Source organism: Diaphorina citri, unplaced genomic scaffold (genome assembly GCF_000475195.1).
Source record: "Diaphorina citri unplaced genomic scaffold, Diaci psyllid genome assembly version 1.1 scaffold1784, whole genome shotgun sequence".
In the NCBI taxonomy this organism is placed as follows: domain Eukaryota; kingdom Metazoa; phylum Arthropoda; class Insecta; order Hemiptera; family Psyllidae; genus Diaphorina; species Diaphorina citri.
Genome location: NW_007379210.1, coordinates 1 through 26,215, shown reverse-complemented (window position 1 = coordinate 26,215; position 26,215 = coordinate 1). Strand labels below are relative to the sequence as shown.

At 38.8% G+C, this 26,215-nt stretch overlaps 1 protein-coding gene across 1 annotated transcript in view; it reads right to left on the bottom strand.

The window, feature by feature from the left end:
- Positions 1 to 23,754, bottom strand: part of LOC103517229 — a gene marked incomplete at its 5' end in the record, with an annotated part of 36,271 nt that extends 12,517 nt beyond the window's left edge. Inside the window, 8 exons of the mRNA XM_026829399.1 lie at positions 6,306 to 6,592; positions 12,316 to 12,367; positions 12,666 to 12,952; positions 15,247 to 15,287; positions 15,921 to 16,022; positions 16,719 to 17,036; positions 17,111 to 17,239; positions 23,672 to 23,754. Coding sequence (XP_026685200.1) covers positions 6,306 to 6,592; positions 12,316 to 12,367; positions 12,666 to 12,952; positions 15,247 to 15,287; positions 15,921 to 16,022; positions 16,719 to 17,036; positions 17,111 to 17,239; positions 23,672 to 23,754 — 1,299 coding nt within the window. The remainder of the gene's footprint in view (positions 1 to 6,305; positions 6,593 to 12,315; positions 12,368 to 12,665; positions 12,953 to 15,246; positions 15,288 to 15,920; positions 16,023 to 16,718; positions 17,037 to 17,110; positions 17,240 to 23,671) is intronic.
- Positions 23,755 to 26,215: the final 2,461 nt, after the last annotated feature.

Here is a 26,215-nt window from a genome sequence, read left to right as displayed (position 1 = left end):
TTGGAAAAATAAGAAACTTAAAAAAAAGGAAGAGAAAAAATAGATAATACCTAGTCTCTGATAATATTTAGATAGGTGATGAGAGTGATGACTTGATGAGCATGCATAATCAAATTGAAGAGAACCTTCAACACGATTCTATAAACTCGAGATGACGTTGAAAAGAAAATATTTGAAAAGGATAAACAAGTGAGAAGGGTAAAAAGAAATCACATGAGATGAAATGAACCAGTAGGAAGAAAAGGCTTTAAAAATAGGAAAATTTGAATACCTACCTACACAACACTTCGAGAAAAATCTTCAAATCTAGCAAAATGTTTGGAAAATAGAAAAAATTGTATCTATTAGGTACACATTTGAAAAAAAAAAAATAAAAAAAATAGAAAATCTCTGGAAGAAGTACCTACCCATAAAATCTTCAAAAAAAGGAAAAATGAAGTATTGGCAAAAGAAGAAGAAGATGATGAGGGATAAACATATGAAAATGAAAGACTTCAGAGAAGATACATATTTCTTTGATTCTTTTCCCAGATAAAAGAAAGAAGGATCTGTTTTTTGCCTGTTAGTTGATAGTGGGGGATTTTTCATTCCAACCCTAACAAGAAGGCACGAAGAAGAAGAAGAAGAAGAAGAAGAAGAAGAAGAAGAAGAAGAAGAAGAAGAAGAAGAAGAAGAAGAAGAGGAAGAACAAGAAGAAAAAGGAGAAGAAGGAGAAGAGAAAGAAGAAGGTGTAAAAAAAAGGAAGAAGAAGAAGAAGAAGAAGAAGAAGAAGAAGAAGAAGAAGAAGAAGAAGAAGAAGAAGAGGAAGAAGAAGAGGAAGAACAAGAAGAAGGAGAATACGAGGAAGAAGAAGAAGAAGAAGAAGAAGAAGAAGAAGAGAAAAAAGGTGTAAAAAAGGAAAAAGATCAACGGAAAATGGAAAGTAATGTAAAGAGATTTGATTAAGGAAACTGTATAAAAACGGAGGTGTTGTTGTTCCGAAATCGAAGAGAGAAGGAAAGGATAAGAGAGAAGAAGAAGAAGAAGAAGAAGAAGAAGAAGAAGAAGAAGAAGAAGAAGAAGAAGAAGAAGAGGAAGAAGAAGAAGAGGAAGAGGAAGAAGGAGAATACGAGGAAGAAGAGGGAGAAGAGGAAGAAGAAGAAGAAGAAGAAGAAGAAGAAGAGAAAAAAGGTGATGTAAAAAAGGAAAAAGATCAACGGAAAATGGAAAGTAATGTAAAGAGATTTGATTAAGGAAACTGTAACAACGGAGGTATTGTTGTTCCAAAATCGAAGAGAGAAGAAAGACAGGATAAGAGAAAGCCAGCCGTTCCGAGAACGAACCTTATCTGTTTAGGATAGAGTTCGCAGAGACAGGATAGAAGATTCATAGAAGCCTAACCCATCCTTTAGGGCTGTAGGGGCAAATAGCCCCTACAGGACTTTTTATGTATGGGACAAGATGAACCTTATCTGTTTAGGATAGAGTTCGCAGAGACAGGATAGAAGATTCATAGAAGCCTAACCCATCCTTTAGGGCTGTAGGGGCAAACAGCCCCTACAGGACTTTTTGTGTATGGGTCAAGAATAAAGCCACCCGTTCCGAGAACGAACCTTATCTGTTTAGGATAAAGTTCGCCCCGGGAATCGAACCCGCGCCCTAGCGCTTACAAGACAGGCGCGCTAAGCTAACTAGGCAGGCGTACTCAGATAAGAAAGATCATAATAATACATCATGCAGAACTAGCATGGGTACCTAAACAAATCATCAACATAGTAATGCGTCCAGTGGTGTCTAAACTGTGGACCAAAGAGGACCTACAATGGACCACGGTCACTACAGGCGAGAATAAGACGCCCAATATTATTGACCGATCGAGAGTGAGGTCTATGTTTTAACTCGACCGGTTCGGCGTTTTTCGTCAGCCCTCAATCAACCCTAGGGTGATCGCTTTTGGGCTGTCACTTCGTAAATTCGTATAAGCTTAACCCATCCTTTGGGGCAATCACCCCAACACCTAAACCTCGGAGTGGGCATTTTTTGAATGGAGTTAAGCCAAATTTCTAAGTTTTCGCGACAAAATTTCAAGAGTGGATGTCCTTCGCACACAACATTTGCTATTTCTTTAGCAAGGAAAATTCAGGCCGGTATACTCCCTGTTTAAAGTCCCCCAGCCAGACTAAGCTGGTCTACTCCCTGTTTAACGTCCCCCCAGCCAGACAGTGTTCACAAAGCTAATGATAGTTTTTAAATCCACCGAGCCATATTTAGCTCAAGTTTGATTCTGGTTTGAGCACCGCTGAAACTTCAAGTACTCTGTGGGTACATTAAATAACTTCAGCACTGTTAATTTGTTAATTACATACAGAGCTCCTCATTTATCAGCTACATTAGGTCCTTATATGACGTTTCTGCCTGTCGGTTTAGCAAGAAAAAAGGAAACTGATAAATTGTCCGGTCAAACGAAGTATGAGTTATTTAAAGGTGTCTAATATCTGACTCTTAACTTCTACAGAATCTGCAGTTCTACTAAAGGTGTCTAATAACTGACTTATCCACTTCTACTTCCCAGTTGGTTCCCAGGTTCATAAGTGTAAGATTACTTAGATTAAGATTATCAGGCCACCTCGGTGGCCAAGTGGTTAGACCAAGTCGTCCGAGTCTCAACCTGGAGGAGGTCTTGGGTTCAAATCCCGCGGAAATTTTGTAAACCTTTGCAAACTGGAGGCCTTAAGTTCGTCAGAGTCGCAATGTTTCGGTGCTGTGCTTGACATACGGGGTGAAATCAGCCTCGTGGCCCCACTTTTATCAAGTAGCGCCCTACGCAACGACAATATTACCAGAGTAAAAATGAATAGTACCGGGTTGACAGAATTAGTAAAGGGGGCCTTTTAGTAATGCTGTGATAACCACAAAAAAAGAGGCTTCCACTATCAGTGATTCAATGATTCATGCGTTAAGGGCCGTTTAGACGCTCAGTCCCGGACTGCAGTCCAGTGTGACAGAAATCAGCTCGCGTCCAAACGTTCAGTCCTGGTTTGCACAAACCTCAGTCTTGTGATAATTCTCGCCCTGTCACTTGCCTGTTCTGTGTCAAAATAAAATTATTGTATCAAAATAATTATAATAGGTACGATAGAAAAACATCAGGTATACCTGATGAAAAGACACGCTATCAGGCGGACCTGATCAGGTTTGCCTGATTAGTGAGTGGCGGGTTTATCATGCTTCAAAGGAAAAGCACAGGTCCTCATGTTGGTTGACTGCGGTTCGGGACGGGCCTAGTAAATCTATAGAGACCATTAACTACCCTCGGTGAAGCCAAAGCGCTACAACACACTGGTGTGTCCTAACTTTATTGGAGCACCCTGTAGATAGTAATTTTGCCATTCGGTATATGTTGGCCGGTAATTAGTCCCATGGTTTATGAGTTGAAACACACTGTACCTATACCTTATCTGTTTAGGATAGAGTTCGCAGAGACAGGATAGAAAATTCGTAGCTTAACCCATCCTTTAGGGCTATAGGGCCAAACAGCCCCTACAGGACTTTTTATGTATGGGACAAGATAGAATAAAGCCACCCGTTCCGAACGAACCTTATCTGTTTATAGGATAAAGTTCGCCTCGGGAATCGAACCCGCGCCCTAGCGCTTACAAGGCCGGCGCGCTATGCTAACTAGGCAGGCGTACTCAGATAAGAAAGATCATAATAATACATCATGCATAGAAGCCTAACCCATCCTTTAGGGCTGTAGGGGCAAACAGCCCCTACAGGACTTTTTGTGTATGGGTCAAGAATAAAGCCACCCGTTCTGAGAACGAACCTTATCTGTTTACAGGATAAAGTTCGCCCCGGGAATCGAACCCGCGTCCTAGCGCTTACAAGACAGGCGTGCTAAGCTAACTAGGCAGGCGTACTCAGATAAGAAAGATCATAATAATACATCATGCAGAACTAGCATAGGAACCTAAACAAATCATCAACATAGTAATGCGACCAGTGGTGTCTAAACTGTGGACCAAAGGGGACCTAGTCTCAACCTGGAGGAGGTCTTGGGTTCAAATCCCGCGGAAATTTTGTAAACCTTTGCAAACTGGAGGCCTTAAGTTCGTCAGAGTCTTTTTCGGTGCTGTGCTTGAAATACGGGGTGATCTCAGCCTCTAGCCCTACTTTTCTCAAGTAGCACCCTACGCAACGACAATATTACCAGAGTAAAAAGGAATAGTACCGAGTTGACAGAATTAACAGAATTGGTAAAGGGGGCCTTTTAGTAATGCTGTGATAACCACAAAAAAAAGAGGCTTCCACTATCAATGATTCATGCGTTAAGGGCCGTTTAGAAGGGGACCTACAATGGACCACGGTCACTACAGGCAAGAATAAGACGCCCAATATTATTGGCCGATCGAGAGTGAGGTCTATGTTTTAACTCGACCGGTTCGGCGTTTTTCGTCAGCCCTCAATCAACCCTAGGGTGATCGCTTTTGGGCTGTCACTTCGTAGATTCGTAGAAGCTTAACCCATCCTTTGGGGCAATAACCCCAACACCTAAGCCTCGGAGTGGGCATTTTTTGAATGGAGTTAAGCCAAATTTAGTTTTGGCGACAAAATTTCAAGAGTGGATGCCCTTCGCACACAACATTTGCTACTTCTTTAGCAAGGAAAATTCAGGCTGGTATACTCCCTGTTTAAAGTCCCCCAGCAAGACTAAGCTGGTCTACTCCCTGTTTAACGTCCCCCAGCCAGACAGTGTTCACAAAGCTAATAATAGTTTTTAAAACCACCGAGCGATATTCGGCCCAAGTTGGTCAAACCGAATCTAGTGATTCTGGTTTGAGCACCGCTGAAACTTCAAGTACTCTGGGGTACATTAAATAACTTCAGCACTGTTAATTTGTTAATTACATACAGAGCCCCTCATTTATCAGCTACATTAGGGCCTTATATGCACTCCAGTATGTAATCATACAATCTACAGGGTGAACACGAAAATAAAATATGAGACTAAAAAGTGCCTTTACCTCATCAGTCTAAACAAGGCTTAAGCCCAGTCTCTCACAATAAAATAGACCTGATGAGCACACACACTATCAGGTACACTCCAGTATGTAATCATACAATCTACAGGGTGAACACGAAAATAAAATATGAGACTAAAAAGTGCCTTTACCTCATCAGTCTAAACCTCTAAACAAGGTTTAAGCCCAGTCTCTCACAATAAAATAAACCTGATGAGCACACACTATTAGGTAGACCTGACAGGTTCGCCTGCTATCAGGTAGACCTGATCAGGTTCGCCTATCAGGTATACCTGATGAAAAGACACGCTATCAGGCGGACCTGATCAGGTTTGCCTGATCAGTGAGTGGCGGGTTTATCATGCTTCAAAGGAAAAGCACAGGTCCTCATGATGGTTGACTGCGGTTCGGGACGGGCCTAGTAAATCTATAGAGACCATTAACTACCCTCGGTGAAGCCAAAGCGCTACAACACACTGGTGTGTCCTAACTTTATTGGAGCACCCTGTAGATAGTAATTTTGCCATTCGGTATATGTTGGTCAGTAATTAGTCCCATGGTTTATGAGTTGAAACACACTGTAAGCAGCAATTTTGCCATTCAGGTATATCCTAAACGTAAAACAAAAAACTTATTAAACACCCTGTATATAAGTTATATGTTGGTCAGTAATTAGTCCTATGGTTTATGAGTTGGGTGAGGGAGGAGGGGTCCTAGGTAATTTTATTCCTAGAGATAGAGAGTTACAGTCATATGAGTGCAATTATTTGTTATCACAAAAACTGAGTGAGGACTGACGGGAGGCTTGAGGTATGGACTGAACAGGTGTTTACACGTTCAAACTGGGTTTGTGCACGTGAGGACTGACGGGAGGCTTGAGGTATGGACTGAACAGGTGTTTACACGTTCAAACTGGGTTTGTGCAAACCGGGTTTGACGTAAAAGTCTTTGACAAGTTGAAGATTTTTTTTTGGTTTGCGCAAACGTTTTTGCAAACCATCAAACTAGCGTTTACACGCTCAAACTTTCATCAAACTTGGACGGCAGTCCGGAACTGCAGTCCGGGACTGAGCGTCTAAACGGCCCTTTAGTGACCATAGACCATTGACCCTCACCGAGACCATCGCAGAGAAAATACTCAGCTATAGGCTCCGTTGAGGACGCTTCTATTCATTAGCATGGTTTGTTTTCCCTTGGGTCGGTACTAGGTAAGGGTCGATGATCGGTTCTCCGTTGTGGACGCGCACTTAGAATTTAGAAAAAAAGAAAAGAGAAATAAAAATAAACATAAAACTCATCTCTTACCTGATTAGTCGCATACTCCGCGGATGGCGTACTGTTGAAGTACTCCCGATAATACTGCGTATCCGACGCCGTCGATAAATTCCGCAGCTGCGACCCTGCTGTCGAAAACTGTGCCGCTGTTCCGTACTCGATATTATACTGGGGCGATGACGTCATCGTCGGTGATGACGTCATTGTATACAGGGAAGTGTGTTTGATGTTGTCCGTGTTGATGAGGTCCATGTGGTGTGTCTGGGGGGTGGGCGCGTTCAGGGTGTGGTCAGAACAGATCGAAGACGGGGTTGTGCCTGAAAGGGTTAAAACGAAAGTAATACAATAAAGGGTTAAAAATGGATGTAAGACAAGGAAACCAATTGATGTAAAATTACGACCTAGCTTCTGCTCTACTAATCCCTGTCATAAGATGTATAAGACAAGAAGATGTATACCAACGTACATTTGTATAAGAGACGATATTATAAGAATTATATAGATAAGTAGGTACATATAAGTATAGGACTATATATGTATAATTGTACATATAAGATAAGTATATAGGATTAATCAGAATAACTAATCATTGTAAATTATACCATCATAATATGAACATTGTCCAGGGATATCAATAAACAGGTAAACAGGGTGGTAGCGGAAACAGACTACCAGATTGGCACAGCTTTTTCCTTTGTATAATAGGTATGAAGAAAAAATTCGGGCTTGAAAAACTTCGACAACAAACTTTCGATTCTTACTTAAAAAAAAAAAAAAAAAAAAAAAAAAATCAAGTTATTACAGTTATGCCTACTACCTATCTATTTTTACATATTTCTAGACATGGTCTTCACTTGACTGGAGACTTGTACTTAAACAAGTTATCTATTTTTAAGTTGGTCGGGAGATAAAAGATTGCAAGTTGTATCTCAAGTTTCGAAAATCTAATAATAATAGTGTTTATTTATACTGCTCGCATAGGACTGAACAGTCCCTTTACTCCAGCAGTAGGCTACTACTATTATTGTGGTCAAATACTCACATTATATTGAGGATAAATTTCCATACCTCGGCTGGGATTGAACCCACGCCCTTCTGTTTACCAGGCGAGCGCCTTGACCACTACACCACCACCGTAGGAGTTGGTTGAGAACAACCTATCTAAAAAAAAAAAAAAAAAACATTAATTTCGAGCTAGAACTTTGGCTTCGGCCATTTAAACTGTTTCGCTCCATATTTTAAATGGGCTCCTGTAATTAAATCTACCTACAGACCTACTCTCAAATTCCAAGTATTAGATAGATACTTAGCCACTTAGGTTAATAGTTGATATATCTTTTACGAATTGACCCAGAGTTAATGGCTGAATTACACGAGGCGAGGGCATGAGGCTTAAATTTCCTTGTTGTAGAGCGGTGTAGCTCCACCGAGGGAGGTTGTTGGTCTCCGTCCTCCGACAAGCAGCGAGCAATTTTGCCATTCAGGTATATCCTAAACGTAAAACAAAAAACTTATTAAACACCCTGTATATAAGTTATATGTTGGCCAGTAATTAGCCCTATGGTTTATGAGTTGGGTGGGAGGGGGAGGGGGCCTAGGTAATTTTATTCCTAGAGATAGAGAGTTACAGTCATATGAGTGCAATTATACTCACAGTACTGGCGATGTCGTGTATACATATACACAGTCGAACCTGGATAAAGAGCAATCCAAGGGACCGGCAATATTTTGCTCTTTATAGAGGATTGCTCTTTAAATAATCTACTCTTTAGAGAGGTTCTAAATTTTCAAATTGCTCTTTATAGAGGTCCGGGATCCGTCTGATGAAATGAGCCCCATGCAGCAGGCAAAGAAGGGGGTAGAAAAACAAACCGCTCTCGACAGAATACAACAAGTTTCTACAAATTGCTCTTTATAGAGGTCCAGAAAAACACAATTGCTCTTTATAGAGGCTCGTGACTGCAAACACGTGATTTTTCCGGAAAAAATCATTGCTCTTTATAGAGGCTCGATTTTGCTGTTTAACCAGGTTTTTGGGTCAAAAATGAAGGGACCACGATTTTTTTCCTCTTTATCCAGGTTTACTCTTTATCCGAGTCCTCTTTATCCAGGTTCGACTGTATTACATACTAGAATGAACAACCTCATGTGAGTACTAAATAACGAGTACCTACTACCTAATAGAGTGATCATAAAGGCCTTTAGGAGGTTTTGGATAAGAGTTGGTCATAAAAAGATATTTGATTTGACTCTTTTGCGGCTTTTCGGTTTCGGTGGTGTAGTGGTCAAAAAGCTCGCCTGGAGATCTAGAGAATGTGGGTTAAATACCGGCCTAGGTATGGCATTTTATCCTCAGTTCATCTTACCCGTACGCGAAGGCTCAGGCATATATTTTTGCAAAGAAAGCTGGTCTGATTTATATGACATCTGACATCAGAGATTATTCAAAAGAGTCCATATCTAAATCACTAATTAAAAAAAAAGTAAAAAGTAATTAGCCAATCAAAAGATACCTCCCTACTTGTGCAATTTTTCTTCTTTTTTTCTCGCTAGAAATAGTATTAACTTATATTTTAGTATTATGCAGATCAATTTTAAAATAGATTTACTTACTCAGATTAGTAATAGATCAATTTAGAAATAGATTTAGATCGATCTAATCTGTGGTAAGTGCGTCGGGGTATGATTAATGGGTAATTTAATAATTAAAAACATCTAGGCGCTTCCTTAGACTAGGCTAGTTGCGAACGGAACGACCTTTTGCGTGCTGATTTCTCCAGATGATAAAAAAAAGAGGTTAGAGGTTTGACAGAGGGAACTGTAACTGCAAAGGTCTTATCGTCCCGAAATCGAAGAGAGAAGGAAGACAGGATAGGAGAAAGCCAGCCGTTTCGAGAACGACCATTATCCCATCAGGATAAAATCCGCCCCGGGCGGGAATCGAACCAGCGGCCTAGCGCTTACAAGGCAGACGCGCTACCAACCAAGCTAACTAGGCTGGCAGAACGAGAACGAACCTTATTCCTTCAGGATCAAATCTGCTTCGGGCGGGACGCGCTACACAGCAACCAAGCTAACTAGGCTGGCTGCAGAAGATACATAGGTCAGTTTATGAAATGCAGACAAGTCAATCTTAAAAAAAGGCCAAATTGATGCTCCTGATTTTTACCTGTCGGTGTCTACTTATCTAGGTATAGTTAAATTACCTATTCTGTGGTTTGAAAAAAAAAAAAAGAGGTAATTTTATTCCTAGAGATAGAGAGTTACAGTCATATGAGTGCAATTATACTCACAGTACTGGCGATGTCGTGTATACATATACAGTCGAACCTGGATAAAGAGCAATCCAAGGGACCGGCAATATTTTGCTCTTTATAGAGGTTTGCTCTTTAAATAATCTACTCTTTAGAGAGGTTCTAAATTTTCAAATTGCTCTTTATAGAGGTCCGGGATCCGTCTGATGAAATGAGCCTCATCCAGCAGGCAAAGAAGGGGGTAGAAAAACAAACCGCTCTCGACAGAATACGACAAGTTTCTACAAATTGCTCTTTATAGAGGTCCAGAAAAACAAAATTGCTCTTTATAGAGGCTCGTGACTGCAAACACGTGATTTTTCCGGAAAAAATCATTGCTCTTTATACTTAGAGGCTCGATTTTGCTGTTTAACCAGGTTTTTGGGTCAAAAATGAAGGGACCACAATTTTTTTCCTCTTTATCCAGTTTTACTCTTTATCCGAGTCCTCTTTATCCAGGTTCGACTGTATTACATACTAGAATGAACAACCTCATCTGAGTACTAAATAACGAGTACCTAATAGAGTGATCATAAAGGCCTTTAGGTTTTGGATAAGAGTTGGTTATAAAAAGATATTTGATTTGACTCTTTTGCGGCTTTTAGTTTCGGTGGTGTAGTGGTCAAAAAGCTCGCCTGGAGATCTAGAGAATGTGGGTTAAATACCGGCCTAGGTATGGCATTTTATCCTCAGTTCATCTTACCCGTACGCGAAGGCTCAGGCATATATTTTTGCCAAGAAAGCTGGTCTGATTTATATATGACATCTGACATCAGAGATTATTCAAAAGAGTCCATATCTAAATCACTAATTAAAAAAAAAAAAGTAAAAAGTAATTAGCCAATCAAAAGATACCTCCCTACTTGTGCAATTTTTCTTCTTTTCTTCCCCTAGAAATAGATTAACTTATATTTTAGTATTATGCAGATCAATTTTAAAATAGATTTACTTACTTAGATTAGTAATAGATTAATTTAGAAATAGATTTAGATCGATCTAATCTGTGCTAAGTGCGTCGGGGTATGATTAATGGATAATTTAATAATTAAAAACATCTAGGCATTCTATAGGCGCTTCCCAAACCGGGGCGACTAGTTACGATCAAAACGACCTGTTGATTTTTTTTTTTTTTTTTTTTTAAAAAAAAACGGCCCCTCCTTTTTTTTTTTTTTTTAATCGAACATGGTTTCACGGTTTCCAAGTGGAACGAAAGGTCTCAGGAAGATCTCTATCTTTGGAAATCATCAAAAAAACCTTAAAATATAAAACCCAGACGAGATAATGAATTGGATAGAGAAGAGCTTGTATATTTAAATGAGGAACGAACAAGTTACAGTTTCCTCTGTCAAACCTCTTAAAAAAAAAAAAATGAATTTCCCATTTTTGCTGCTTCCCCTATTGGCTGAAGAACATCGAAAAATGAAAAATTTAATAGGCCATAAGTCCCGTCCTGATTGTCGGATCAAGCTTTGATATCTTTGATAGAATGTCATCAAAAATAGGGGATTCTCATTTAAGATTTTAAAGTGGACCCCTCTGGGACCGCCCCTGGGGGGTCCTTCAAAATTTGGAGTACCTCCCAAAAATTTTCATCATAATTAAGGACTGCATGTAAAATTTCAACTTCCCAGAGAGAACAGTTAAAAGGATGCCCTGGGACTTTATAATAAAATCCGCCCCGGGCGGGAATCGAACCCGCGGCCTAGCGCTTACAAGGCAGACGCACTACCAACCAAGCTAACTAGGCTGGCATCCCCTTTTTAAAGGTTTCTGTAATTGTCGTACTAGTTAGATCAGTGGCCGCTGTTTCTCCTAACTTCAATACAAAATCCGCCACTGGCAGATTCTCTCATGGGGGTTATCGGGACTTTATAAACACAATGTTTTTCACCTCCTAACGCAATAATTTGGAGGGCAATGGAAAAGGTGCTCCCTAACTTCAATACAAAATCTGCCACTGGCAGATTCTCTCATGGGGGGGTTATCAGAACATGTCCAACGCGACACCTGATTGGCTGAAATTCAAAATGCCAACTGTCCAATCACAGGTGTTCCTGGCAGTCTATTAAATACCTGGATCTGCCGGTTCTAAGGCCTGCCGTTTCTGCCTGTCGGTTTAGCAAGAAAAAAGGAAACTGATAAATTGTCCGCTCAAACGAAGTATGAGTATGAGTAATTTCGAAGTGTCTAATAACTGACTCTTAACTTCTACTTCCCAGTTGGTTCTCATGACTTCATAAGGGTTTAGCAAGAAAAAAGGAAACTGATAAATTGTCCGGTCAAACGAAGTATGAGTTATTTAAAGGTGTCTAATAACTGACTCTTAACTTCTACAGTTCTACTAAAGGTGTTTAATAACTGACTCTTAACTTCTACTTCCCAGTTGGTTCTCATGACTTCATAAGTGTAAGATTACTTCGATTAAGATTACCAGGCCACCTCGGTGGCCAAGTGGTTAGACTAAGTGTAAGATTACTTAGATTAAGATTACCAGATTACCAGGCCACCTCGGTGGCCAAGTGGTTAGACTAAGTCGTCCGAGTCTCAACGTGGAGGTGGTCCTGGGTTCATATCCCAAGCGGAAAGGAAAAATTTAATGGAGAAGAAAACCATGATGAAGATGAAGAATTAGAAGTCAGCCAAAATCATTATCGGTTTAAGCAAGATATTGACTCCTATGATTATGAAAATGAAGACATGATGATGCAGATGAAGTGCTAATTCTTGACAAGAGGACTGATTCTCACCCTGGAGGTCCTGCGTTCGAATCTTGAACGAGCGAAAATTTTCCAAACTTTTCTGATCCCAAATAGGCATCCACATAGACCATTGACCCTCACCGATACCATCGCAGAGAAAATACTCAGCTATAGGCTCCATTGAGGACGCTTCTATTCATTAGCATGGTTTGTTTTCCCTTGGGTCAGTACTATGGTCAAGGCTCGGTTGAGGACGCTTCTATTCATTAGCATGGTTTATTTTCTCTTGGGTCGGTACTAGGCGAGGGTCGATGATCGGTTCTCCGTTGTGGACGCGCACTTAGAATTTAGAAAAAAAGAAAAGAGAAATAAAAATAAACATAAAACTCGTCTCTTACCTGATTAGTCGCATACTCCGCGGACGGCGTACTGTTAAAGTACTCCCGGTAATACTGCGTATCCGACGCCGTCGATAAATTCCGCAGCTGCGACCCCGCTGTCGAGAACTGTGCCGCGGTTCCGTACTCAATGTTATACTGCGGTGATGACGTCATCGTCGGTGATGACGTCATTGTATACAGGGAGGTGTGTTTGATGTTGTCCGTGTTGATGAGGTCCATGTGGTGTGTCTGGGGGGTGGGCGCGTTCAGGGTGTGGTCGGAACAGATCGAGGACGGGGTTGTGCCTGAAAGGGTTAAAACGAAAGTAATACAATAAAGGGTTAAAAATGGATGTAAGACAAGGAAACCAATTGATGTAAAATTACGACCTAGCTTCTGCTCTATTAATCCCTGTCATAAGATGTATAAGACAAGAAGATGTGTATACCAACGTACATTTTCCCAGTTCAATCCCAGCTTGATGTAAAATTACGACCTAGCTTCTGCTCTATTAATCCCTGTCATAAGATGTATAAGACAAGAAGATGTATACCAACGTACATTTTCCCAGTTCAATCCCAGCCGAGGTATGGATTTTTATCCTCATACAATTTGAGAGTTTGACCACAATAATAGTAGTAGCCTACTGCTGGAGTAAAGGGACTTTTCAGTCCTATGCGAGCAGTATAAATAAGCACTATTATTATTATTTTTGTATAAGAGACGATATTATAAGAATTATATAGATAAGTACATATAAGTATAGGACTATATAAGTACATATAAGATAAGTATATAGGGTTAATCAGAATAACTAATCACTGCTAAATTATACCATCATAATATGAACATTGTCCAGGGATATCAATAAACAGGTAAACAGGGTGGTAGTGGAAACAGACTACCAGTTTGGCACAGCTTTTTCCTTTGTATAATAGGTATGAAGAAAAAATTCGGGCTTGAAAAACTTCGACAGCAAAATTTCGATTCTTACCTACTTAAAAAAAAAAAAAAAAAAAAAAAAAAAACAAAAAAAAAAAACAAACAAACAAAGAAGGAGGTCCTACTTAAAAAAAAAAAAAAAAAAAAAATCAAGTTATTACAGTTATGCCTACTATACCTATCTGTTTTTACATATTTCTAGACATGGTCTTCACTTGACTGGAGACTTGTACTTAAACAAGTTATCTATTTTTAAGTTAGTCGGGAGATAAAAGATTGCAAGTTGTATCTCAAGTTTCGAAAATCTAATAATAATAGTGTTTATTTATACTCCTCGCATAGGACTGAACAGTCCCTTTACTCCAGCAGTAGGCTACTACTATTATTGTGGTCAAATACTCACATTATATTGAGGATAAATTTCCATAACTGGGCTGGGATTGAACCCCCGCTCTCCTGTTTACCAGGCGAGCGCCTTGACCACTACACCACCGAGGCAGGTATCTAAACCTAATTACCTACCCATTCAGCAGGTTTTTCTGATTGAGACTGAAGATAAATAAAATGTAAAATGTATACCTATCCGTTGTCAATGATCACTTTAAGGAGGAAACAGCACTTGCAACTTGAACAAGTTGTACTTAAACAAGTTGTTTTACAACTTACAACTTCATACAATACTGGAACCCATCGTAAAATGTACTATAATTCAGCAACAAATCCAATTCTTTGACATAAATTCTACGATAATTTGATAAGAAATCCGGTAGACTCCGGTAGAGTTTTAATGCGGCAGAAATTATCGATGATTTATCATCGATTATTATTTATTGAGAGATTATCATCAATTATTGATAATTGATCAGCTCTATTTATTACATGAATTATTCATAAAAGAAGCTAAAGTTGCAAAGGTTTCTCTAAAGATTTTCCCTGTTTATTTATCCATCTGGAATGTCTATTTATCTGTAGGTAAGTACTGTGTAGAAAATAAATCTGTTTTTATCCACCAGAATAGATATACCTACCGGGTGAGACCGGTCGAAACTGGAGCACACTGTAATTTTTTTTTTTTTTTAATATGACGACGAACTTTTCAAGGAAAGATCAATCTGGGACAGGGATCATTTCTTCAAAAAGAATTTTCAGCGATCATTTCTTCAAAGGTCACGGGTTTGATTTCCGCCAGGAGCGAATTTATCCTAAACTGATATCCAAGGTTCGTTCTCGGAACGGCTGGCTTTCTCCTATCCTGTACTCCTTCTATCTTCGATTTCGGGACGGTAAGACTTCAGCAGTTACAGTTCCCTCTATCAAAACCCCTTACAAAGAGATTTTCTCTTTACGTTATAAAAGAGCTTTTTTTACAGTAAAAAAAAGAGATTTTTTATCTAAAAAAAGAAAAAATTTGGACCGATTGCAATACTCTCAGTACTAGTATAGCTCGCTATACTGTAGTAATAGAAAGTAAAAAAAAATGCGTAGCGAATAGCTTCCTAGTGACCCAAAGTACCCGAAAAAACACAACCCCGACTCAAAATTGTGACTTTCGTTCGAAATGACCTAAAGAGGGAATTTAGCTTTAAAAAAATGACTGTCGATCGGATCGACCCAGACCATCCAGTATCCAATCCAATTGCTACCTGATAGACCTTACTAACATCCCGGACAGATTGATTGGCCATTTCTAGTCCTGCCCTCGGGTGACCAAATATAATAGATTGGTAGGAAAAGCAACACTCGGAATAAAAAAAATAGCTATAATGCCGTGAACTCTCTATTTTTTCTGTATTTTTCTTACTCCAAAAAGGATCGATCTATCTATCAAAAAAGTATCTGGTGTGAGTGTTGTATCCATGACAACCAATTCAATACTGCGATCTGCGATCGATATTGTAAGATTTTTCCAGTCCAGTTTTCAATTGCATGTCGACTCAATAAAATGTTCTCTTTTCCACATAGCTTTTCCCTGTACAAACCTTACACTCGTTTTATCATTTAAATTTAACTCGTTTTTTAATTTCAACGTTGTGACCTTTGCAAAATCCAATAACAGAAAATCTGCCGTTAAGGCCGCAAACTAATTATGTGGGCTCATATACCGCAACGTTTCTATGTGAGACCCGCGACATTTTTTTCTCAGTATCTGCCGTTAAGGCCGCAAACTAATTATGTGGGCTCATATACCGCAACGTTTCTATGTGAGACCCGCGACATTTTTTTCTCAGTGTAGACATTAAATGCATAAAAGTGAGCATCCCACATCGCACGACTTTCTATTACATACTGCGGAAAAAATTGACTTTTTTTTCGGCTTGGAAAAATTTTGACCAATATTTATATCCAGTGGAAACCTTGGAGGTGGTGAGAAGGGAGGAGGTACTGAGGGCGGGGCCTACGCTGGTCAACACGGATTGGTTGAGAGAGGTGGACCTGTGGATCAGATGGGAAGGGATGAGGTCAATTTAATGTCACTAAGAATAGAATATACCCTGTTTATTCTGCCAGAATGAGACTGAAAAGTCACTTTACCAAATACATAAGACCTTGCTTGGACTACGGGAGTAAAGGGACTTTTCAGTTCTATGCTGGTAGTATAGGTAAAAAGGTAACGTGTAAATATGGTTTTGAATGCTAATGAGTAATGAGCAAATATCAATTTCAGCAGGTATGGTTCAGAATTAGTTTGGGGGAAAAAAAAAATGAAAGGGGGAAAAAGATGTGATTGTATTGTCACAAAAAGACCTATTAGGTCCTACTTAAAACTTTTACTTTTTTTTTCAATATAGTACCTATTATCTACTATCTCGGCAATTAATAAATTAAAAAGACATAAAATGTTAAGGAATTTAAAACAGTTTAATGTAAAATTTGGACAAAAAAGTATACCTAGGTAGGTAGGTAGGTATAGATTTTTATCCTTTTTCTTTTTAACATAGGTAACCCTATGATAAGACAGGTCACTGCTCATTTGTGACAACTAATTTTTGTGTATAACCTAACCCTATAATAACACTGGTACACTGATCACTGCTCATTTGTGACACCTTTTTGTAGCAATTTTCCATTCACGTGACTTCTGAATAAGTACAATAGTTTCAACTAACATATTTAAGCTAAAATACTTACGGCCAAACGTCCTTCTCATTTTGTCCTGCGGCGCCTTGCAGCTGCGGAATCTTATAGTACTCATAGATAAGTGGCGGCATACTATTTCCACCTGCGGCCGAACTCGCGGCACTTTCCTCCTGGCTTATATTCAGCATGGCGGAAGTTGCGGCCGAAAGGGGATGTTGGTGTTCATAGTACGCACGCCAGCCGGGGTCGTCCGCGGCCGAAGTAGACGTTGTGCCGCCTCCAGAGGCCGAGGGCGGTTCGAGGTCAGACATGCGGCCTGGACCTGCGGTAACCGCGCCGGATCCGCCGGCCTCCCGGTCTTTCCGCTTCCTGCGAACACGAGAGGACGGAAACGGTTAATGAATGAATTTGGAGACGAAAGTGAATGGGTTAAAAGTTAGGGCGTACATTGAGGCTGATATTTGGTTCGGGCACAAATACACGAGAGGGCCGAGGGCGGTTCGAGGTCAGACATGCGGCCTGGACCTGCGGTAACCGCGCCGGATCCGCCGGCCTCCCGGTCTTTCCGCTTCCTGGGAACACGAGAGGACGGAAAGGGTTAATGAATGAATTTGGAGACGAGAGTGAATGGGTTAAGAGTAGTTAGGGCGTACATTGAGGCTGATATTTGGTTCGGGCACAAATACACTAGAGAAAAAAAATTGAATCTGATATGATACCTCTGATAGGAGGTCTTTCCTCTTCCTGTGAATAGAGAGGACGGAAAGGGTTAGTGGGTTGCCGATCGGGGGGAGACAAGACAGGGGAGTGAAGGGGTTAAAAACAATATAATTTTACTTTAATTTTATTATACATATTACTTTCTTTTAGTTTTGCACTTGTAGGGAGTTGGGTTTGTTTAAAAAACTTGGTATGTGTAAAACAGTGTAATTCACATTGTAGCAGGTCAAATATAGCAAACATCCAGAATTGGATAGGATAAGTAAGGAAGTTTTATATATAGTTCCCTTATTTACCATATATTATGTATTGTTTATTTCTTATTCTTGTAAATAAACAGGGCTCTGACCCTTGCTTTATAAAAAAAAGGGAGTTAGGTTGTAGCCAAAACCAAACGGCACGTCAGCCCAAAAGCGATCACCCTGGGGCTGATTGAGGGATGACGATAAACGCCGACCCCGTCTGTGCACACGGGAAAAAGCAAAGAAAAAGAAGAAGACTTGTAGGTAGTTTGGTAATGTACTAATGATTTCTTAGAATGGTAAAATAAACCCTTTTGTAATAAAAATTTTAATTGAAAAGTTCTTTTTTGTTCTTGACAAAAAATAATAACAATAATATCCCCAGTAAACACAAAACAGTTAAAAACTGCCGGCTGTCCAGTTAAATGTATTTCTGCTTCAAACGATGGGAAAGTTGGCCGAATAAAAGGGGTAAAAAAAATAGATTAGAAAACTCTTCTTTATTCTTTGAAAAACCAAACAAAATTTCTTCTTTTTAAACAGAGTTCCCAATGAAAAGAAAGAAAAATTAAAAAATGACATGGCTGACCCCTCTCTTCAGTGGAAATAAAAGGACCAAGAAAAAGAATACAAAGAAAAGTGTATAATTCTATTCAAAAGCGAAAATCTCCCTAGAAATTATTCCATTATCTTGTGTTGTCCCTTGGCCATTCATGTAAAAAAGGGGGGCTACTTTTTGTCAAAGAAGGGGTCTTCTTTTCTCACACTCGCCAGGGAAAATGCCCGTCCACTGGACCTTTGAGAAAGGAGACCTTTAAAAATCGAAAAGAAAATTATAAAACTGTGTGTAAAAATTGAAAAGAAAAATTTCGTGTGTAAAAAAAGGGGGAGATTCTCTTTTAAAACAAAAGGCAAATGAATTGGGAAAGCCTTAAGGGATGACACGTTTAAATTCTGTTGTTTTTACTTTCAATCATCAGATAAAAGACATTCATCTAAAAATTAAGACTACTTCGAATTCTCAGGTACGTGGAGAAAGGACATTAATCTAAGGATTCTGAGGAAATACGAAAGTGCAATTAAAATTTTCACAGACTTGGATTTGATAGCGGAAATTGTACCTGCTGAGCTAAGGTCTTATCGCCCAGAAATCGAAGAGAGAAGAAAGACAGGATAGGAGAAAGCCAGCCGTTCCGAGAAAGAACCTTATCTGTTTAGGTTAAAATCCGCCCCGGGTGGGAATCGAACCCGCGACCTAGCACTTACAAGGCAGACGCGCTACCTTCTACCTTCCTATCTAGATTCGTAGAAGCTTAACCCATCCTTTAGGGCTGTTCGCCCCTACATCTAAGCCTCGGAGTGGGCTTTTTGTGTCTACCTTCCTATCTAACTAAGCTGGCTGAATTTTTTAAAGCTCGTTGTAAAAATTACTTAAAGCCTGCTACTCACGATCAGATTTATCGCATGCGATGGACCGATGATCGTATCAGTCCAAAAACTGATCGTGAGTGGCGAGCTTAACTTTTCTGTTCAGAGGAAGTTACAGGGTGTCTATTAATGGTAGCCGGTTTTGATTTATCCTAAACAATCAATCGATCGATCGACCAATCAGTCAATCGATCAACCAAACAAACACAAATTCTCAAGTTAAAAATATAAAACCATCCAAAAATAAGCTAAATTTTCTTTCAGTTCAAAGCAAGAAGCAAATTACAGGGTGTCTACTATACAACCGGTTTTGATTTGAAAGAGTTTTGTTTTTTTGTTTTTTTTTTTTTTTTTTTTTTTTTTTTTTTTTTTTTTTTTTTTTAAGAGGTTTGACAGAGGGAACTGTAACTCTAGGGTCTTATCGTCCCGAAATCGGAGAGAGAAGGAAGACAGGATAGGAGAAAGCCAGCCGTTCCGAGAACGAACATTATCCCATCAGGATAAAATCCGCCCCGGGCGGGAATCGAACCCGCGGCCTAGCGCTTACGAGGCAGACGCACTACCAACTAAGCTAACTAGGCTGGCGAAAACCGATTCTTTGGTTTCTCTTGTTGTGTGGAATATGGGTTGTGGTGGTTGATTCTAATGATTCATTATTTATTTGATTGTGCTAATTTATTAATAATAAGGTAATGACAAATGCAGGCTGTAGGTTTGAAATTGAAAGTACTAAAGACGTGTTCAAATTAACAGACATCCAAAGATTCCTAACTAATGATTCATTATTTATTTGATTGTGCTAATTTATTAATAATAAGGTAATGACAAATGCAGGCTGTAGGTTTGAAATTGAAAGTACGAAAGAAGTGTTCAACGTAACAGACATCCAAAGATTCCTAGACACAGAACCGAATTTTTGACCCCTCTGGGAATCAAACCCGGAACCTTCGGTGTGCAAACTTGAATACCTACTCGGCCACTGACGCTGCTAAAAAAATAATTAAAAAAAGAAGTAAAAAATAAAGAATAGCTATCTGAACAAAAACAAAGGTCCAAGTGTACATCCCTGCGTTACCCTTCTTTCAAAGCAACAGATATCTTAACCCTTCATCACAGCAACCCCAGAGTATGGTAATGTTTACATAACTCAAATAAATACTCAATTATTTAACATTATCTAGCTCTCTCTCTCTCTCTCTCTCTCTCTTGCTGAACAGAAGGAGCTCTGAAGATCGATCTAATACAAAAAGGGGGGGTCCTTTTTTCTCTTTCTAGCAAAGAGAGAAGAGAAGAAGGGAGACAGGTAGGAAGGTAGGGGGAGCAATACAAAAGGACACGGAACACACATGGAAGATATCTCCGTATATTCATAGAAAATTTATATTAATACAGGGTTATCAGGAAATAATGATACTAGTGCTTATTCACAGTGCGCGCAGAGAACCAAAGAGTCTCTTTTTGTGGTAGAAATCTCGGAAATTGTTGAGGTTATTATGTATTCTAGACCTGGTATTGAACCCACGTCCTCTTGATTACCAGGCGAGCGTCTTGACCACTACACCATCGAGACAGGTCGTGTAATGAAGAAACCATGAAATTATACATACTAGTGGTGAACAAATTGAGTAAAACCATGTAAATGGACGCTTCTTCGATATTGAACCCACGTCCTCTTGATTACCAGGCGAGCGTCTTGACCACTACACCATCGAGACAGGTCGTGTAATGAAGAAACCATGAAATCATACCACTTATGGTGAACAAATTGAGTAAAACCATGTAAATGGACGCTTCTTATGGACTTTTATGGATATCGCAGATCTCAATTGTTCTCACGAGCCTGACTTTCAAGCACAGAGCCGAAAAAACTTGGACCCTGCCGGGAATTGAACCCAGGACCTCTCGGTCACAGAGCAAAGCAAAGAGCTTTCTCACAACTTTGTGGGTATCACAGTATTACAAGTCTTTCATTTACTCAATCATCATATTTATTATCGCTCGTCTCTTCGACTTGTAATGCCGCCACTGGTCGCTACTCGATTAAAGTAGCAACTCAATTGTCCTCACGAGGTTGATTGCACCCCGAACTCCACGGTTTTTCTCTAATTTGAAACTATAAAAAATTCGATTCCATTTTCAACTTTTTTTTTTTTTAAATAACTTTGAACTTCATACTCGTTTCTTCATAAATAGTCGAATTTTTGTATTTCAGCCGTCTTTTGCCGAGTCGATTGATTTGAAACTTGAATGGAGACGCTAAAACTACATATTGGTGGAGATGCATATACTCCCATAATCCACAATAGCATTGTTTGTATTATTATTGGTAGATGTGCGTAAAGAGGTTTGATAGAGGGAACTGTAAAGAGGTTTGATAGAGGGAACTGTAAAGAGGTTTGATAGAGGGAACTGTAGCGGGTCCGATTTTTGTCCGGGACAAAATTTATCCCAAACAGATAGGGTTCGCCAGCCTAGTTGGCTTAATTGGTAGCGCTTCTGCCTTGTAAGCGCTAGGCCGCGGGTTCAATTCCCGCCCGGGGCGGATTTTGTCCTGATGGGATGATGTTCGTTCTCGGAACGGCTGGCTTTCTCCTATCCTGTCTTTCTTCTCTCTTCGATTTCGGGACGATAAGACCATAGCAGTTACAGTTCCCTCTGTCAAACCTCTTTTTTTTATTTTTTTAAAGATAGGGTTCATTCTCAGAATGGCTGATGGCTTTCTCCTATCTTGTCCTTCTTCTTCTTGTTTTTTCGATTTCGGGACAATTAGCTCTCAGTAGTTACAGGTTACAGGTTCTTATTCGTTTGGAGGGGAGGACACGGAAAGTAAGCAAGATTGGGTAAACTAATTTTAATTCGTTCAATCAAGCTAAAACTACAAATATTGAGACAGATTGATTGGCCATTTCTAGTCCTGCCCTCGGGTGACCAAATATAATAGATTGGTAGGAAAAGCAACACTCGGAATAAAAAAAAATAGCTATAATGCCGTGAACTCTCTATTTTTTCTGTATTTTTCTTACTCCAAAAAGCATCGATCTATCTATCAAAAAAGTATCTGGTGTGAGCATCCCACATCGCACGACTTTCTATTACATACTGCGGAAAAAAATTGACTTTTTTTTCGGCTTGGAAAAATTTTTGACCAAAATTCATATCCAGCAATGAAGAAAAAATAAATAAATAAAAGATTTTTTCCTGTCCAAATCCAAAAATAAATACCTACATTTCTATTAAATGGTTCAATAATCAATTTCAATAAACACCCCATTTCATGAGCCAGACTGAAAGAAAATTTGGCCAAGATGATTGGAATGGATGCTTCAGCGCAGTTTGAGAGCCAATACATATTTTCTTCTGAAATTTAATGTGGCCCTCAGTCCTCAAGTGTAGTGAATAGCCAGCCTAGTTAGCTTAGTTGGTAGTGCGTCTGCCTTGTAAGCGCTAGGCCGCGGGTTCGATTCCCGCCCGCTGACCTACACAATTTTGACTGTTGACTGTTCCTCAAAATGATTAGATATTCATATACCTATGATTTTTTTTTTTTTTTTAAATCCAAATATCAAGAGGTTGACAAATTTTTCGGACTTCAAAAAATTCATAAAATTAGCATCAAATTTTTATTGGCTACTCAATTTTACAGTTTTATATGTAAGGTGTCTACCATATCTACTTTCTTTGACGAGGATTATTATGCTCCAAAAATTATATTAAAAATTCACATCACCTAAAATACTAAATTAATATGGGTAGCTAGGTATATTTATAATAAAAATTCATACCCAGATGAAATGCTAAATTATAGAATTTATAGATATGGGTATTTATAATATTCTTTTATTAATGCCAAGTCACAACTATGAACTTCAAAATTGCCAAAAGCGTTTGGCTCAATTTACAGGGTGCATACAAATCGAAAGAAATGACCCCTTGAAATCAATCAACTCCTGAAAAGCATGAACATACTTGAAAAAATTCACACTTGCATTTCTAATTATGAAGGTATCTATTTTATGGTAATTATTCAGAAGCCACGACAGTGAAAAACAAAGCTCCTTTTTGTTTTTAACATAGGTAACCCTATGATAAGACAGGTCACTGCTCATTTGTGACAGCTAATTTTTGTGTTTAACCTAACCCTATAATAACACTGGTACACTGATCACTGCTCATTTGTGACAGCTAATTTTTGTGTATAACCTAACCCTATAATAACACTGATCACTGCTCATTTTTGACACCTTTTTGTAGCAATTTTCCACTGACGTGACTTCTGAATAAGTACCATAGTTTCAACTAAAATATTACCTAAAGCTAAAATACTTACGGCCAAACGTCCTTCTCATTCTGTCCTGCGGCGCCTTGCAGCTGCGGAATCTTATAGTACTCATAGATAAAACAGCTAATTTTTGTGTATAACCTAACCCTATAATAACACTGGTACACTGATCACTGCTCATTTGTGACAGCTAATTTTTGTGTATAACCTAACCCTATAATAACACTGATCACTGCTCATTTTTGACACCTTTTTGTAGCAATTTTCCACTGACGTGACTTCTGAATAAGTACCAGCCGTACTTTCAACTACAATATTAAAGCTAAAATACTTACGGCCAAACGTCCTTCTCATTCTGTCCTGCGGCGCCTTGCAGCTGCGGAATCTTATAGTACTCATAGAAGTCAAAAATAGCTATCTGAACAAAAACAAAGGTCCAAGTGTACATCCCTGCGTTACCCTTCTTTCAAAGCAACAGATATCCTAACCCTTCATCACAGCAACCCCAGAGTATGGTAATGTTTACATAACTCAAATAAATACTCAATTATTTAACATTATCTAGCTCTCTCTCTCTCTCTCTCTCTCTCTCTCTCTCTCTCTCTCTCTCACTGAACAGAAGGAGCTCTGAAGATCGATCTAATACAAAAAGGGGGGGTCCTTTTTTCTCTTTCTAGCAAAGAGAGAAGAGAAGATCTGAAGATCGATCTAATACAAAAAAGGGGAGTCCTTTTTTTCTCTTTCTAGTAAAGAGAAGAAGGGGGGATTTTCAAGGTGAAAAAAAATTAATTTTAATTCAGTGATTTTCAGTGATATTGATAATGTTTTGTCTTGTAAAAATAATCAGACGTGGCACAAAAAGGAAGGAGTAATGGAGTATGTACCTAATACTGAGGCACCTATAGGTATTTCCAGTTTTCTAGGGACCATTTGCGGAAAACCACTTCCACCAATTTCCAATTCATTCAAAATGAATCCAAAACCCAATTTTATCAAATATTGGATCGGTCCAAAGGCTCTATTTTCTGTTCTCTTGCTCCCTTGGAACTACCTACTTACCTGTCCTAGCTCAACATTCTCAACAGTCTAAAAACCTATAAAGTCTAAACACAGCACTTTTTTTCAATACGATCCACTGAGCACTGAGGCCTCTGATTTTGGAATGATGAAATGTCATCATCATCATCCCCCTCTGGATACACCTCAGGAAGTGTTGGCAAATATACGCTAAGTCTTTCGCAAGAGATTGAAGAAGTTGAGAGAAGGGGACTTTGAAAGCAGACTGAAAAAGTTAAGACCCTAAGTCGGCTCTGTACTTGGAAATTTGGAATACACCTAATTCCCATTTTATAAGCTGGATCTCAACCTTTAGGGATGATTTCAGTCCAAGTTGCTGTCTAAATTTCAAATCGACGTTTTCTGTTGATGGGGTATGGGTATATGTTTTATTTGGTATCAATTTTTTTACAAAGAATTTCTTATCCTAAGCTTAATCTAAACTTCTAAGATTTTTGCGGTAGGTATTTTTGGTATTTTTGCGAATTGAGTATCACTTTTGGGAGTGAGCTTCCCAAGACGATTATTTTTGGTATGAATTTTCATGAGCTTACTCATACTCATTTTTTTATGACTTTTTATTATTTTTAGATATCCTTATGTTTACGTATGGGTATTAGGTATTACCTATTTATATACGTACGAATTTCTATTTTGATGGGATTAAAAAGGCAATATAATTATTTAACCTTTCTTTTTTTATTAGGTAAAGTATTTTTTTCGATAGATTATTTCGACAATAAGGGGTGCGATTTTTCAAAGGTGTGTTGTGAAATTCATCTCAACATGTGGGGAGTTAATTTCTCTAACTTGAAACTAAGAAGCTCATATCGCACATCTAATGAAATAAAACTTAAATATTCAACAGTGTAAACTCGAGACCATGCTATTTTGCTCTTTTCCATTAGATATTAGATACTTAGATTAGATCCATTAGATACTTAGTTACTATTAGGTACTTAGAGCTTTTATTTATCTATTTTCTTCTATCTGTTCGAATTAGATTTTGTAATTAATTTTCGAGTCATATTTTGCTGGATCTATAGATTTGAAACTTGACACTATTGTAATTTTTTCTCACAATTTACAAAGCATATTGTTAGCATTTGTTATTGGTGGATGTGCTAAAACCACAAATTGGTGGATGTGCCTAAACTTCCATAATCCACAATAGCATTGTTTGTATTATTATTGGTGGATGTGCCTAAACTTCCATAATCCACAATAGCATTGTTTGTATTATTATTGGTGGATGTGCTAAAACCACAAATTGGTGGATGTGCCTAAACTTCCATAATCCACAATAGCATTGTTTGTAGCATTATTGGTGGATGTGCCAAAACTACCAACAACGATATTTTATTGAGAATAGTCACCTAATTATCTGTTAAGTTTTAGTGGATGTGCTAAAATTTCAATTTCATGAATAGATAAGATAATTCTTGGGTCCCAGGCTGCGCTGGCAGTCTATAGGTTTTTATAGGTTTTTACCTGCAAAATTTCAAATAATCGTATATTTGCAATTTGCATTTAAAAATTTTCAAGTAGATATTTTGAAGGTAAAATTTCACTAGTCTTCGAAAATGTATCCCTCTTTATCTTTATAGGTGCCTACGTTCGATTGCCAGTTTTCTAACCTAGAGTTAGAACTTTTCAGTCCATGGTTCAATATACCTTAGATTTTAGGTATTGAGTCATTGAGTCGACTCCCTAAACCAAATCTTCGACTTACCAATTCAAGTAGGTCGACTCGTCCTCAGAGTACTGGGGATCGTCTCCTCCACTTTGCAGGAAATTGTTCAACCACACTTTGGTCTTAATTT